Source organism: Ursus arctos, unplaced genomic scaffold (assembly GCF_023065955.2).
Source record: "Ursus arctos isolate Adak ecotype North America unplaced genomic scaffold, UrsArc2.0 scaffold_14, whole genome shotgun sequence".
Classification (NCBI taxonomy): domain Eukaryota; kingdom Metazoa; phylum Chordata; class Mammalia; order Carnivora; family Ursidae; genus Ursus; species Ursus arctos.
Window position 1 is genome coordinate 27,194,872 of NW_026622808.1, and position 17,253 is coordinate 27,212,124.

The 17,253-nt window shown below is 48.2% G+C and overlaps 1 protein-coding gene across 1 annotated transcript in view; it reads left to right on the forward strand.

Moving 5' to 3' along the window:
• The window catches only part of NWD1 (NACHT and WD repeat domain containing 1), an 81,517-nt gene extending 68,230 nt beyond the window's left edge, over positions 1-13,287 (forward strand). Inside the window, exons 19-22 of the mRNA XM_026500448.4 lie at positions 96-372; positions 1,869-2,419; positions 4,861-4,966; positions 6,515-13,287. Of these exons, the coding sequence (XP_026356233.4) occupies positions 96-372; positions 1,869-2,419; positions 4,861-4,966; positions 6,515-6,816 (1,236 nt within the window). The 3' untranslated portion in view covers positions 6,817-13,287. The remainder of the gene's footprint in view (positions 1-95; positions 373-1,868; positions 2,420-4,860; positions 4,967-6,514) is intronic.
• Positions 13,288-17,253: the final 3,966 nt, after the last annotated feature.

Consider the following 17,253-nt stretch of genomic DNA (forward strand, 5'->3'; position numbering starts at 1 on the left):
CTCCACCCTGGGTGGACAAATAGACTTATGCCTATTTCTGAGCTATGACAGCAGAAGGAAGAAGTCAGCTCTGGCCCTCTGCTGTCCATCCTTAGGTGTGGAGTCTGTCAGAGCAGGGGACCCTGCTGGACATTCTGGAAGGCGTTGGGGCCCCCATGAACCTGCTGGCCTGGTGTGGGGCCTTGGTGGCATCTGCTTCCCAGCAGTCCTCGTCTTTTAAAGTCTGGGATCTCACCGACGTTCAGAAGCCGAGGGCCTGCACCCCGTTTCTGGATCGCACCGGCCTCACTGCAGTGTCACACAATGGAGGCTACGTTTACTTCCCCAAGATTGGGGACAAGAACAAAGTCACCATTTGGGACTCAGCGGAAGGTTGGTAAGATAGAAGCATGGTCATTCTTGTGGGGAAGAGCCAGAGCCCCTGTCTTGGTCAGCTTGAGCTGCTAGAACCAAACACCACGAACTGGGCAGTTTCAACAATAGACATTTATTTCTCATGGTTCTGGAGGCTGGGAAGGCCAAGGCCAAGGCCAGGGCACCGGCAGATCAGTGTCTGGTGAGAGCCGGCTTCCTGGTTGCAGATGGCCACTTTCTTATGTCCTCACAGGAGCGCAGAGAAGGAAGCAAGCTCCCCAGTCCCTTATGTAAAGGCACTAATCCCATCGTGGGGGCTCTGCTCTCCTGACCTCATCACCTCCCCACACTATCACATCAGGGGTTAGGATTTTGACATGTTACTATGGGGGGACCCACTCAGTCCATAACACCCCCATACCTCCAGTGAGTTTGAAAGTGGCTAATAGAGACAGGACTTGATTTAATACCTTTTCCAGCGTGCGGGTAATTGGCCATCTGGTCATCAATCCCTGTGTTAGTTCGGGTTTCCCAGAAGCAGGGCATGTGACGGGGATATTTGCACAAGGGGTGGGTGGAGGGGTGCTCCTGGAGAAACCCGAGAGGGAGTGAGGGAAGCAGGCAGGGGCAGGGGGAGGGCTGAACAAGGAGGTGGGCTCAGCCTGACCTCAGGGGGGGGCCTGGAGTATAAATTGCAGCTCAGAGTTGTTCCATCTCAAAGCAAGAGGGCCAATCTTTTGTATCCCCATATCGGGCAGTCTCTGGCTGCAGGCCATTCTGGGTGGTGAGCCCAGCCCCCCAAGCATTTTGAGATAAGGGGCTCTCTTCCCCTGGAGGCAGTGGGCAGCCTTGGGGCTGGGCGCCCTGGCCGGTAAAGGGGGTCTGGGCACGTCACCAATGGTGTCTGCTGTAATCTCCATGGGGCGAACGGAGGTACGGAAATTCCTTGTTAATGATAAAATACTATGAGAAAAGAGATTGACTCTCACCCTCCTGCTTTCGTGGGTTTGGCAGATGTTTGATTAGTGCCAGCTGTGGAGCCGGGCTCTGGGGTTGGCAGGGAGCAAGACGGATGAGGTTACAATGTTTGAGGTGCTTGTGGCTAGTTGTGGGGTGAAGCCGGGCACAAAGGTAGGGGGCACAGTGGGGCATGAGATAGAAGTGTGCAAACTAAAGCCCATTTGTGAAGAGCTTGCACTCACAGCTCATACAGCCCGCAAGGCAAAAATATTTACTCTCCGACCCTTTCCAGACGTTTGTAAAGGAAAGGTCTGGGATGAGAGGTCATGCATGTCCCTTTGTCCGTCTGTCCCGATGGGGAGCAAAATATCCTTGGAAGGTGGTAGGCAGGGCGGTGAGGAGATGGCAGGACGGGAGTGGAGGCAAGGGGATGGCAGTGGACACGTTGGGGAGTACGGATCAGGAAAGCAGTTTTTAAAATCCTTAGAAATAGGAAAACTGTGGCACGAGCATTCCTCCGAGCTGCTCTTGACGTGGTCTTCTCTCCGTGGCAGGGGAGGAACAAGATGCCCTGGACACCTCCAATGAGGTCAGGTGTCTGGAGGTTGCCCAGCGGGCCAATCTCCTTTTCACCGGCCTCGTTTCGGGGGTGGTCCTGGTGTTCCCTCTGAATTCCAGACAGGATGTGATGTGCATTCCCCCTCCTGAGGCCCGGAAAGCCATCAACTGCATGGCCCTTAGCACCGGCGAGGAGCGCCTGGCCATCGCCTATGACAGCATCGTCCTGGTGCTGGACATCAGCCCCGGGGATCCCTGTCCCGTCATCGACGGGCCAACCTACACCTTCTACACCCAGCTGCCTGAGACCATAGCCAGCGTGGCCGTGCTGGCCGACTACCGTGTGATCTACGGCATGACCAACGGCGACCTCTTCCTTTACGAGTGTGCGAACTCCAAAGTGTTCCCTCTGGAGGCCCACGGGAGCCAGGTCGCCTGCATGCAGGTCAGCCACCAGGAGCAGCTGGCGGTCAGCGGGTCCGAGGAAGCCCTGCTGTGTCTCTGGGACCTGCAGGCCTGCAAGTGGAGGTTTCAGATGAACTACACGGTGCGTGGCCCACACACCACGTGACGCGAGGTCCCCGCCTTAGAAAGCTGAGGACAGGTGTCCTGTACTAAGTGCACACTGCGAACTGTCGCCCGGGGTCGGGAGCGGGGTGAGGCCAGTGAGAGACACTCACCCTGGGAGCAGAGTTTAAGGGGCAGCCAAAAACTCAGCAATCAAGAGAGATGCTGTTTTAATGCAATGTTTACCAACATCGAAACAAATACAAAAAAATCCACAAAGAACAAAATACCATTTTTAAAAAGATTTTATTTACTTGAGAGACAGAGAGAGAGAGAGCAGGGACAAGGGGCAGAGGGAGAGGGAGAAGCTGACTCCCTGCTGAGCAAGGAGCCCAATGACGCGGGGCTCGATCCCAGGACCCTGAGATCACGACCTGAGCTGAAGGCAGACGCTCAACCGACTGAGCCACCCAGGCGCCCCCAAAATATCATTTTAAATAAAGACGGGATCAAGTCCTGCCCCAGCACACCTCTGCCTGCCCCTCCTTACCCTAATCCTGCCCACCGTCCTTGCGTCCGACAGTTTTGATTGCCTGGTCTGCAGTAGGCCCCTTTCTAGCCGTGGCCAGGGCACACACCGTCCTGCCTCTTAGAGCCCCGCTCTCGGAGGGGACACTGCGTGAGCTCCGGGAGGGCAGGATCTTTCTGTGTTTTGCTTACAGAGGTGGCCCCCATCCCTAGGAGAGCTCCCGACCTGTCCTCAGGGCTCCGTAAATGTTTGTAGAATATGAACAAGGCAGTGGGGGCGCCTGAGTCGTTCAGTCGGTTAAGCATCTGCCTTCGGGCCCAGGTCATGATCCCAGGGTCCTGGGATCGAGTCCCACCTCCAGCTCCCCACTGAGCAGGGAGCCTGCTTCTCCCTCTGCCTGCCGCTCCTGCTGCTTGTGCTCTCTCTCTCTAAAATAAATAAATAAAATATTTTTTAAAAATAAAATAAAAAAATAAAAACAAAAGAGCAAAAACATGATGGGCTGTGGAGTGACAAGAGCTTTGAGGAGACAATAGGACAAGGTAAATGGGGTAGAATGGCAAGGGCCGCTATTTAGGAAGGTCAAATAAGTCTGGGGGCGCCTGGCTGGCTCAGTCAGTAGAGCATGCAACTCTTGATCTTGGGGTCATGAGTTCGAGCCCCATGTTGGGTGTGGCGATTATAAATAAATAAATAAAAAAAAAAGAAGGTAGAATAAGTCTGGTGGAAGAGCATTCTAGGCAAAAGGAACAGCAGCTGTGAAGGCTCTGAAGATGGAAACTGACTCCTTAACAGAAGTATCTCAGAGTCCACGCTGCCCATCTCATAAGAAGCTGTGACAGTTTTTTTATATCCATATAATTAAGGGCTTTAATAAATATATTCATATATTCATATTACATATTATATAAAATGCATATATTAAAATATCATCCTAAAGTTTTATCCTCACAACGACCTTATAAGTTTGGTGTTATTATTCCAGTTTTTCAAATGGGGAATGAAGACCATACTTTTGGTTGCAAGATGTAAAAACTATTCATAAACCTAGGGAGACGATCTTGTAACTATGAGAAGAGAGTACAGATAGTTTTGTCTTAAAAGGCCTTCGTCCCATCTGACCTTTACTTTTATGAAACCACTCTAATACTGAGCTGTCAGTCATCTTTTGTCTTGTTGAGATGGGAAATGCCACCATAGAAGTTAAACACACCTAGCTTGTTGGTTTTGTTTGTTTGTTTGTTTATTTTTTAAGTAGGCTCCACACCCAGTGTGAAGCCCAACGTGAGGCTCAAACTCATGACTGTGAGGTCAAAACCTGAGCTGAGATCAAGAGTAGGATGCTTAACTGACTGAGCCACCCAGGCACTCCCTCCCTTTTTGTTTCTAAATAAACTTAATTTTGGAACGATTTTAGATCTACAAAAAAGTCATGAAGATAGTACAAGGTTCCCCTCTACCTCTTCCTCACCCCCCTTCCCCGACGTTAACATCTTACGTAACTCGAGTACATTTGTCAAAACTAAGAAATTACCACGGGGACAGGATTGTTAACTAAACTACCATCTTCATTGGGATCATACGTTTTTCAGTGAATTTCCTTTTCCTGGTCTAGGATCTGATCTAGGATGCCCTATTGCAATTAGCATATAGCCTTTAACTAGAGACCATGAGAGCTAACGCTTGCTTGTAGAATTGAGGTCACTTAGGAAATTAAATCTGGTAATTCCTGCTTTCCAGTGCCAACTGTCTGCAAACCTTTCAGTCCAATCCCTATGAAAATGTGTTTTGGTCCTGGGAATCTTGGTGATGGAATATACCCATCTCTCCAGGGTTTCGTTGGATCCATCCCCATGGGAGGCTTACATGCCTGGCTTCTGATACAAGTGCCTTGCGGTGGGTCTCCTGGGTGTCTCAGTTTGAACTCCAGATCACATTGTCTTTTTCTACAGAATTCTTACTGTAGAGGAGTCCAGTGTGTCTGCTTCTCCATGGATGACAATTATGTGTATGCGGGCTTAAAGGATCGCTCCATCATCGTCTGGAGTGTGCAGGATGGTGAGTCATTTTGCTTCGAGGGGAAGATTGAGCTTAGATCTTAGGCCTTGTGTTGGGTTCTGGGTGTTGGAGGGCCCTGCCCTGGCCTTCCCCAGCTGGGGGGGAGCTGCTTAGAGAGAGGTGTCTGCAGGTGAAGGGGACAGGCCCCCCTGGAGCTACATCTCCTCTTCTAGACCCATGCTCTGGGTACCTGGAACCCCGAAACCTTCTCCCCACCTGGGATGGTGCCCTCTTTAGGGCCTGAGCAGTCCTCTTCCCCAGGCTCATCCTTCTGAGGGTGGACTGTGCCCCCTAGTGGGAGCACCCCTAGACTTGGGGGTGGCCATGGGGTGATGAGCATGGAGTCTGGATGCGTGAGCTGGGCAGGCGGTTTGCATGCATATGTGTGAGGCCCCTAGGAGTGCAGAACAGAGCTGGGTATGGGAAGAGAAGGGGGCCAAGCTGCATAAAGCTGGGGACTAGCTCTCCCACACCATTACATTCTATAATGGAACTGAAAAGCCTGGTGATTCTCTACCCAAACATGACCTTCCACGTGATTCTGAAAGTACATCCATCAGTGTAGGAGGACAGAGCAAATTTCACTTAATAGTTTATCAGCTAGGTTTGCAACATTTACGTATTGTGCCTTATAGGATATGGGCCTTGATTCCTTCTCTTGCGCCAGGTCTTGTAAATGATAGGGACAGCTTGCTTAAGACCAACTGCTTTGAAAACGCCACATCTCTTGGTCTGCTCAGTGCTACCCTAAAGGCATATTAATGAGAGTGAACATTTCTTTGTACTGGGTACTGTCACTAAGCTATTTAACTCTCTTGACAGCCACCTCATTTTACAGAGCAAAAATTGAGGCTCTGAGAGATGGGGTGACTTGCCCAAGGTCACACAGTGAATAAATGGTAGGCAGTAGTTCGCAGCTGGTCTGCCTGGTCCCCATGGTCACCTGTCACCCTCCTACATAGTCTCCTATAGAGAAAGGACCCCTTATGACACTGGCAGGGAGGCAGGTGCCAAAGTGAAGAAGCTGAAGTTCAGGGAGATTAAGAGATTTGTCCAAGGTCACAAAGCAAGTGAGTGAATGAAGATCAGGTAGATTTGAATACATTGTAATCAGATACAGTGCAATCAAATATAGTGTAGTCTACTACTTTGTGGCAAAGATGCCTGGCAAAAAGTCACAGATGGTTCAGAAGCTGAGAGCTGCAGATTGTGGCCGTAAAAGCCCATCCTGGGCAGATTCACAAAGTCTCTTCCTCCTCCTCCTCCACTAATAATATTTACTGAACTCACTCTGGGCTGAAACTAATACCAAAGCACCTGACACACGTGACCTCTTCGAGTCTTAGAATTCCCCTCTGCAGGTGGGTTTAGTTATCATCCCCATATTGCAGATGAAGCAAGAGGGACTCCAAGAGTTTAGAATGTGTGCACAAGCTAGTAAGGAACATAGCAAGGATTTGACCCCATGCAGCCAACTCTCCAATGGGTGAAACTGGATCTCTGTAGCCCCCACTCTCTCATTAGTGCCCTGCCCTCTACCCCCAAAAGGCACCCTGCTGGCTGTCCAGTTTGTCCACGCTGTGGTGAACAGGATCATTCCAACTTCCAATGGATTCATCGCCCCCACTAGACATGGCTATCTCATCCGCGAGCGTTTCCAGTGCCCTTCGTCAAGGACGTTGCAGCAGGACCCTCTCAAGAACTTCAAGAAGGCAGTGTGGAAGGTCAAATCCAGACAGAGAGAAGAGCTGGCAGCTGCTGCAGGAGCACACCAAGGCTCAAGATCAGCAAGTGCCCAGAGAAATGAATGCAAATCGAACAAACGTTCACAAGTCTGCCTGCTAGTGTAGAACCCCCTGATAAGGGCATGGGACTCCGGTGAGTTCACCCCATTCAATCTGGCTGACACAAAGAGTATGTGTGTTTTGATGTATATCTGGACCCAAAGCCTCAGATTATATGACTCAGACCCTGTTTCTCGCCACACTTCTATTCCTCTCTCCTTGTTGGCTGCAGTCAAAGACTGGCTACCCCCAGGTTAGCAACATGACAGCCAAGGTCAGTAGAAAAGAGACCTTCCCCCTGCCAGCAGTCTGAACCAAAATGCTGGCCCTGATTCTGTTGGCCCCAGTGGGCTCATGCACCTGTCTCTGGGAGAATGCAGTGCTGTGATTGGCCAGCCTGACCCCGTGCCCACCAGGGCTGAGGATAGAGTAAATACCACCCACCCAGGTTGCCTGAGCGTGGGAGAGGCTAATCCTGGGAGGGGAACTGGGCTGCTGGTACAAGGCAAAGGGAGGGTGGATGGATGTGAGACTGATCAAACCACAGATGTGGACCATAGAGCTTTATAATTTATAAAGCATTAGGTGCTATGGTCTGATCCTATCACAGCCCATACTTCAGGGAGGGTGGGAGTTTCTGCATCCATTTTACAGACAAGGGAACTGAGCCTTGGTAGGTAGCTGTGATTTTCTCAGGCTCACAAGCTTGAAGTGCAAGAGGTCTGGGAAAAGAGAGCCAGGAGACGTCCTATCCCCATCCTGTTGGACCACCCCCCTCTAATTTTAGTCTCGGAAGCATGACTATTCCACAGGTGACACACTCACATGCCCACGGGGCCAGCGAGTAATTGAGATGATTGCCGTGCACCCGGGTGAGCAGCAGAGACTGATGGGGACCATGGGTCTTGAGGAGGATGGGTGCTCTGCCTTGGGTGGACATTGGCACCCTGACTCTACCCCAGAATGGCCACGGGGAAAAGCAGCAAGAGCTTCCTGTTATTGTAAACAAAGCCAGAAGCCCAGATTTCTATGCAAAATATTCCCATTTTTAAAAGTCGGCGATTGGCTCAAATTTACATCCACAGGCACATTTAGCCTGTGTGTCTCTAGTTCAGGAGCTGACTTCATGACCCAAGCCAGCATGAAAACAATAAACCGGTTTTCATTCTTCCATCCCTACTCCCTGGCTCCCAAACTTTGAGGTTAAAGATCCTCTTTTATCTCAAAAACTGGAGGCTCTTGGAAGTGGACAAAACGAGCTCCCGACCTCTCTGTGCTGAGCTTTTGGACCAGCTCTGCTCTCCCCAAGTTCAGCAGAGGGAACCGTTTCTGTTCCACTAAAATGGATCTTGCTTCTTTGCCCACAGCCTTCCGAAAGCTCCCCCTTGCTTCTGGGGCTTGCGCTATAAAGATAGGAAAGTCCAAACTTCAAGGTGCTATGCCCTCTCCCCTCTGTCGGATTCCAGACAGTTTCAGAAAACGCAACCTTAGAAACAGAGGCTTTGAAGTTAGATGTGACCCCGTTGACTGTCTTCTTCAGTCATTTCCCAAACGAGGGTTCCCGGGGTGGGGGTGGGGCTTTGGCAGTTCTGCAGATGTTAGCATCAAATTCCATTTTGAAAAAATATTTTAAACTGTAATTTTAAAATGCATGGTCAGCTGGGTGAGGCAGCAGGTTTTAAGGTGCTGGAGAAAACTCACTTAGGATTCTCCCTCCATCATCGTTTAACTGAGATTTTGATGGGAGCCCTTGAGGAGAGCTACTCTTGGCCACTACTTCTCTGTGAACCGGGGGCTTTGCCCATTGCGGAAATAGAGGACGTCATGACAGAGTAAGACTTCAGCCACAACTTCAGGTTTAAGATGTGTGTGTCCAGGGGCGCCTGGGTGGTTCAGTCATTGAGCGTCTGCCTTCGGTTCAGGGCGTGATCCCGGCGTTCTGGGATCGAGCCCCACATCAGGCTCCTCCGCTGGGAGCCTGCTTCTTCCTCTCCCACTCCCCCTGCTTGTGTTCCCTCTCTCGCTGGCTGTCTCTCTCTGTCAAATAAATAAATAAAACCCTAAAAAAAAAAAAAAAAGATGTGTGTGTCCAGCTCAACAGCCTCAGTGAGAATCCATTGCTTGTACGTAAATACTACTTTGAACGTAGGAGGAGATATTTTACTAATAAAATGTGACTCTGAATTGTTGTTCTATTGGAGTTCTTTGCAGTGAGCTCTCATTTATTCGAGAAAGAGTTTGGTTGCTCTGACAGTTTGACAAGCACTGTGCTTTAGGGAGGTATGACTTAGCCAAGGTCCTCCAGCCATGGCGGAGCCAGGATGAAAGCAAGCTTACGGCAATCCGATTCCACCTCGATCTCCTACACTGAGCAGGACCATGTAACATAGCATCCAAACTGGAACACTTCTGAGAGCAAAGGTGGGGCTTTAAAAGATTACTCCCGACCATTGAAAAAAAACTGGATTGTCCCAAGATGAGTGGAATAGACACCCCTTTAGTAGCAGCAGGAATTATACGAAATTCCAGAGACTTTTAAAAATTGAGATATAATTAACCTATAACACTGTATCAGTTTCTGGTATATGACATAACGATTTGATATTTGCATATACTGCAAAACGATCACCACAATAAATCTAGTTAACATCCATCACCACAATAGTTACACATTTTTTTTCTTGTGATGAGAACTTTTTTTAAAGATTTTATTTTTTTTTTAAAGATTTATTTAGTTAGGTAATCACTACACCCAATGTGGGGCTTGAACTCACAACCCCGAGATCAAGAGTCACATGCTTCACCCACTGAGCCAACCAGGTGCCCCTTGTGATGAGAACTTTTAAGATCTATTCTCTTAGCGACTTTCAAATATACCGTACAGTATTATTAACCACAGTCACCGTGCTGGACATGACATCTCCAGGACTTACTTATCTTATAACTGGATTTATCTTATAACTTTTGACCACCTTCACCCACTTTTCCCATCATCCCTCTCCTCTGCCTCTCGTAACCACCAATCTGTTTTCTGTATCTGTAAGTTTGGGGTTTATTTTTTAAGTTTGAAGTTTAAATTTATTTTTTAAAATTTTACTTTATTTGAAAAGTCTACAGACTTCTTATTTATTCACTTATCCCAACGTGAAAATGGTCAAACCTATAGCCAAGTTGCAATACGTGGACAATAAACATGAATTTGCTCACCATCAAGGTTCAACAACCGCCCTATCACTATCAATCTTCTGCTAAAACATTTCAAAAGTGAGGGCCAGGACTGGGCGAGGATACTGAGGTACTCATCTCAGGCACAAAGCTTTTTTTTCTTTTGAGTGAAAGAGAGAGAGAGAGTACACGAGAGTTAGGGGAGGGACAGAGGGAGAGAGAGAATCCCAAGCAGGCTCCACTCTCTGACCGGAGCCTGACACAGGTCTCAATCCCACGACCTGGAGATCATGACCCAAGTCACAGTCAAGAGTCAGACCCTTAACGGACTGAGCCACCCAGGGGGACCCCTCAGGCACAAGTCTTAAGGGTGCACCAAAAAACTCAGCAATCAAAGGAAGTAATATTTTATTTCCATATTCTTAAAAAACTCAAAATGGATTAAAAAATGCACGTTGAACAAAATATCAACAGTTTAAATTATAGATGGGATTTGACCCTGCACTTGAATGAACTTGCTTCTTACCCTCATTTCGGCTCTGATGATGTCAGGACACCTCACTGTCAAAATGCATCAGAAGACATCTTTTCAGGAATCAAGTTATTCTCGGGGCTCCTGGGTGGCTCAGTCAGTTCAAGGTCTGCCTTTAGCTCAGGTCATGATCCCGGGGTCCTGGAATCACGCCCTGCATCTGGCTTCCTGCTCATTGGGAAGCCTGCTTCTCCCTCTGCCCCTCCCCCTGTTTGTGTTCCCTCTCTCGCTGTGTTTCTCTCTGTCCAATAAATAAAATCTTTTTTTAAAAAAGGAATAAAGTTATTCTTGAGCATAACCACACACCAATGAAAATGAAGTTGTTATTTAATATTTAATATCTCTCAGTAGGCATCCCTAATTTTCCTAATCAGCCCTAAAACATTTTTTATTGCTGTTTTTTTTTTCAAACTAGAGCCCAATCAAGATTTGTTCACATACTGCACGTGGTTGTTTTGTCTCTTTCATCTCTTATATTCCAGATCAAGCTTGCCACCTATGTTTTTTTTTTTTTAAGATTTTATTTATTTGATAGAGAGAGAGACAGCCAGCAAGAGAGGAACACAAGCAGGGGGAGTGGGAGAGGAAGAAGTAGGCTCCCAGTGGTGGAGTCTGATGTGGGGCTCGATCCCAGGATTCTGGCATCTGGCATCACACTGAGCCAAAGGCAGATGCTTAACGACTGAGCCACCCAGGCGCCCTGCCATCTGTTTTTGTAAATAAAGTTTTATTGGAACATGGCCACACCCATTCATTTACATATAGCCTATGGCAGCTTTCATTAGTGACAGGGAATGTATGGCTCCAAAAGCCAACCTGGCCCTTTACAGAAGTGTGCTGATCCTGGTCTTAAAGCTTGATTAGATTCAAAGTAAAACGTTTTTTAACAGATTTTTTTTTCCTTAAAGAAGGATAAGGTAGGAGGAAAAATTTTTCCTAAGATTTTATTTATTTATTTGTCAGAGAGAGAGAGAGAGCACAAGCAGGGGGAGTGGCAGGCAGAGGGAGAAGCAAGCTCCTTGTGGAGCAGGGAGCCCGATGCGGCACTTGATCCCAGGACCCTGGGATCATGACCTGAGCTGAAAGCAGATGCTTAGCCAAGCCACCCAGGCGTCCCAACAGATTTTTTAAAGATTTTATTTATCTATTTGAGAGAGAGTGAGCATGTGTGCACGCGCAGACACACACACACACACACACACACACACACACACACACACAAAGTGGTGGAGGGGCAAGCGGACTCCCCGCTGAGCAAGGAGCCCCATGGTGGGGCTCGATTCCAGGATCCCAAGATCATGACCTGAGCTGAAGTTAGACGCTTAGCTGACTGAGACACCCAGGCACCCCAACAGACTTTTTTTTTTTTTTTTAAGATTTTATGTATTTATTTGACAGAGAGGCAGCGAGAGAGGGAACCCAAGCAGGGGGAGTGGGAGAGGGAGAAGAAGGCTTCCCACTGAGCAGGGAGCCCGCCGACATGGGGCTTGATCCCAGAACCCCAGAACCCCAGAACGCTGGGATCATGACCCAAGCCGAAGGCAGACGCTTGATGACTGAACCACCCAGGCGCCCCGCCCCTAACAGACTTTTAAAAGCGGTTTTAGCTTCATGACGAAATTGAGTGGAAGATACAGAGATTTCCCACATACCCCATGCTCCAAGACACGAACAGCCTCCCTACTATCAAATGGTACCTTAGTTACACTTGATAAACCTGCATTGACACATCTGTTAAAGAAGAAACAACAGGCCTAAAACAGTCACTTGGGCTAAGCTCCACACCAGCAAACCAACCCTTAACACCTAATTCGATAGCCCTTCCCAGGACTGGACTCTTAACCGGTCAGTCTGGAATTTCCTGGTCCGCGCTAGTGAAGTAATCCACCTGAAGGACCCCCTCCATCCCCCAAAGAAAGATAATCTGTTGTTTCCTGCCCCCTTCGGTCTATAAAATCCTTCCATTTTTTACAGCTCCTTTGCGCTCTTTTCTGTTTGCTAGACGGGATACTGCCCAATTCATGAATCACTGAATGAAGTCAATGTGATCTTTAAATTTACTCAGCTGAATTTTGTTTTTTAACACATCATCATCACAAGGTAAACATTTTTGGCAAGACGACTTCATAAAGGATTGGTTACACGTTGCAGTGTGACAACGTACCCACACTTAGCAGCTGCATGTAATAGCCGTGTATGATCTCACGGTTTCTGTGGGTCGCGAGTCCAGGCTCACTGTGGCTCGGTCCTTTGTTCAGGGTCTCATGAGCCGGGCTGGGATCTCACGGAGAGGCTCACAGCCCTCCTCCCCACTCATTCAGGTTGTTGTCAGAACTGAGCTCTCATTGCTGCAGGACGGTTCCAAAAGGCTGCCTCTGTCCATAGGCATGCACGACATAGCTGGCTCCTTAAAAGAGGAAGGATCGCACCTGTCTGCGGCTTCGAGGCTCTGACCTCCAGATCATCTTTCAAAGGATGTCCCTGATTAGGTCAGGCCCACCCCAAATAATCTCTCTTCTGGTGCCTCAAAATCAACTCAAGGGGACCTTAAACCCACTTGCAAAATCCTTTCATCCTTTGTCATGCGGTGTGATGTAGTTGCAAAAGTGACATCCATTATACTCACAGGTCCTGCCCACACTCCTGGATGGGCGATTAGATGGGGTACACACACCAGGGGTGAAAATATTGGGGCCTGCTTTAGAATCCTGCCGCAACACGTGATTCTGGACTTTAGAGATTTTGGTCATAAAGTTTGCTATCCGGAAAGATTCAGATTAGTTCAAAGTAGGATCCTTTGATCTTTTTAACCCTGCCAAAATACTGTCCAAAGAAAAGACCTACCTATGAATCTTACCATAATGCTATTACGCTTGTAAAATGGTGGAAAATGTGTGTTGGTCCATCTAAACTGTCAACTTTAAGGTTTTTCATTTCATCCGTGTAGACAAAAACAGTAAAGGAAAAAAAAACTCATCATTTTTTATGCTTTATAAAAATAAAAATGAAAGATGTCTGTGTACTGTTGTCCACATATTGAATGTACACACACACACACACACACACACACACACAGAGGCACGCACACGCACACACATATCCGAGGTAGAACTGGCTTGTGGTTTCCTGTTCTCCAAATGAGTGAGGGCTTTCTCAGATCACGTGAGATCTGTAAAAAGAATGGAAAACTTCAAGTGATCCTTGAAATGTGAATACACTCATCCGCCTTGGAGGCGGGGAGGCACCGAGGGAGGACCCCGCGGTGTGTCCAAAGCCCACACGTGCAGTTGGCCCTCCAGGACAATGACTAGTAGATTGCCAGGGGGTGCTGGTGTGAGAATGACAGTCCAGACATCTGGTGGCCTCAAGAGGTGCAGGCCGCCTTAGCGGATGTTCATACAGGAATGCGCTGAAACTGAGCTGGATCCCTTTCTGGGCTGGGAGCCCTGAATCCTCGAGGCTTTCTTCCTCCTCACCCCCCCCCCCCATCTACCCAGCACCACATTCTCTCTGCTTCACCTTCTGAATATCGCTCCCTTCCACCCCCTTCTCTCCACCTCCACTGCTCCCCTCCTGGTCTAAGCCACCATCGTCCTTCTAAATGATAAACAGCCTCCCCGCACCCTGCCTGGCCACCCTCCAATCACTTCCCTGCAGAACAGCCAGGGCATTCACTTCCAAATTCAAAGCTGCTCAAGCAGCTCCTCACAGAAAACCCATGCGCGATTTCTACCCAGGACCAAAATTTTTAATTCATTCCATAAGGATGAGTGGTCTGCCTCTTCTGGCCTCAGCACACTTATCCGCACCTCCCTGCCCCCACTGCCACCCCTGACTCTTCTGCAGTCCCACCACCCTGGGGTCTCTGTCTCTCGCTCTAAGTTCAAATGTACCACCTTGCTTCCCATCGATGGGCCCTCGCACAGCTCATGGTGAATGCCTACGAAACCTTTAAAACTCATCTAGAACGCCACCTCCTCCAGGAAGCCTTCCTCATCCCCTGCTAGACTGGGTTAAATCCCTGGGGTGGCAAAACAGTCATGGCAATATTTCCTGTCCCCTGTGCCATTCCAGAGCCTGGTCACTCCCCAGGTTCTGGAGTCTGTTTCCCCTCCTTTTGAATTTGGGATGGACTTTCTTTTTCTTTTTTTTTTTTTTAAGATTTATTTATTTGAGAGAGAGAGAGCTTAAGCAGGAGGTGCAGGGAGAGGGAGGGAGACTCTCGAGTAAATTGCATGCTGAGCGTGGAGCCCGTTGTGGGGCTCGATCTCATGACCCTGAGATCACGACCTGAGTCAAAACCAAGAGTCAGACCCTTAACCGACTGCACCACCCAGATGCCCTGAATTTGTCAGGGACAAAATTTGTAACAGCCACCACGGAAAGACTACCATGGAAATGATTCTTTGTGACTTCCGAGGCTGGATCAGGGCAATGATCCAGGACAATCGTTCTTAGAACACTGCTGCCATAATGCTCAGGCTGAACAGGGAAAGGTGGGGCTTCAGGTAGGGAAAGAACAGGGGCCCCGACTAGGTTCTGAGGGTATTTCAGGTATCCAGACACTGGGACAGAACAAAAATAGAGATAAGGAAGAAAAACCAGAACCCCTGTCCCAACTGCTAGGGTTCACATGGTTTTCTAAGTAATTACACTGTAACCACAGAAAATAGAAATTAACCACAAAAAAGGATCAGCCTCAAAGGAGAAGTTCACTATAAAGATTAACCAGACCTAGCAAAACACATCTATAGATCACAGATGTCACAAGAAACAAAGACTCACACGCGATGTACAAGCATCCTCTCTAATTCCAGGCCCCTGACCTAACCACGGGCAAATTTCCGCAGAAAGTCCTAATAGAAGGCCAGAGATGAAAAGCCCTCATTGGTAACACTGTCAGGACCCCTCTCACTCCCGAGAGCTTTTTCTGTACGTTTGCTTAATAAAACTCGACCGCTTTGCTCACTCTCCTTTGTCCGTGAGATTCATCCTTCGACTCTGTGAGACAAGAACCTCGTTCTCCTGGGCTTCAAGGCTGCACGTGGGTAGGTGCTTCTGGGAACAGCCGTGGCGCGGATTTCAAACCACAGCCAACAGCAACTGACAGATGTGTGAGTAAACTCTCAGAAGATTCCAGCCCCAGCCTTCCAACCACCCAGCGGACACTGAGGGGCCAGAGCCATGAGCTTTCCCTGCCCGGCTGCCCAAATTACAGACTGCAGAACAAATAAATGTTGTCATTTTAATCCTCTAAATCTTGGGGTGGTTTGGTCTCAGCCACAGTAACTGGAATATAATAAGTGTTAACACTTGTACCTTTTCTTTGAACTGTTACAGTTTAAACTTCGTTGTGTGTGTGTGTGACTATTTGATCCCTGTCTTTCTGGAAACACTGAAACCTCTATGAGGGCAAAAGCCTTGCCCGTTTTGGTCACCATTCTAATCCTGACACGGAGTTTGGCAAATGACTCCCTCCCTGCCAAGGTGTTCTTAGCTTTCCCGCACTTCCTCACACACAAAAAAAGAGATGCCATTTGGTCATTGCTTGAATGTTCATTCATTTGATAAACTCTCACCAATGTGGCTCCATGTCAGGGATTTGTGTCAGAGAGGAAGCGCAAAAAGAAGGTGAGGTGTAGGGGATGGTGGGAAGGCAGAGGAGGGGTCCTGAGGTTGTGTTTTGAAGAATGCGTAGGTGTTTTCTGGGTAATGAAGAGATAGGACAGGGCTTCTGACAAGAGAAATGGTGTGTTGCTGATGCATGGGGCCGGGAAGCAGCCAGGCTGGGCAGGCACTGACAGAGGTTCCACAGAGGTAGTGAGGGTGAGTGGAAAATTCTGCAAGAAAAGGTTTGTAAGAGCGAGGTTCTTGCTGATGTAGGAAGGACAGGGTTCGAAGCTGATGGCCAAGAAAGAACTCTTGAGACGTCTCTGGTGCAAAAAGCTGATTTTATTAAAGCACAGGATGGGACCGTGGGCAGAAAGAGCTGCCCCGAGGTCATGAGGAGTGGCCGATAATATACTTTCAGGTTGGGAGGGGGTTAGGGATAGCGTAAGTCTCTAAGGAATTTTGGAAGCAAGGTTTCCAGGACCTTGAGGGGGCTAGCTACTGCTGGGAAAGTCTTTATTACAATCTAGTAAAACCTGAGTCCTGAGACCCTTCAGATGTATATAGGTGAGTCATATGCTTGGGGGATGATTGCCAACATGTATCTTGGGGGGTTTAGAGACAAAGGAAGTTTCCTAAGGAATTTTTATATGTTTAAGTAGACTTACAGGATCCTGGGGGTCGGGCTAAGACTGCTTTTTGCCCTTAACAAAGTATCAACATTGAGGCAGTTGAGTCCCTAGAGGAAGGTTACTCTGCCTGTTTCAAGGACTTGTTAATGCGCTGTAAGTATTAGAGAAATTTAATAATTTTTCTTCTTAAGAGGCTCCTGAACCGGTCCACTGGGGAAATGATGCGATCAGGGCTAGGGAAGTGAAGAGAGAAAGGGAACTATGTCAGCAGTCAGTTAGCAAAAAACGCACTTTGCAAGATCCCCTGTGGTGCTTTGTGTCCCTGGCCCATTGTCATATGAACCCTATAAAGCAGGGGTCCACAAATATTTTTTAGTAAATATATGACGGTCTGCACATCCTAGGATCTGTCACAGCTACTCACCTTGCTGTCGTAGCGCAAAAGTAGCCACAGATGATAGGTACACGAGTGGGTGTGCCTGTGTTCCAGTAAAATTTTATTTTACAGGCACCGAAATTTGAATTCCAGAAATTTCACGTGTCACGAAATAGCCTTCTCTTTTG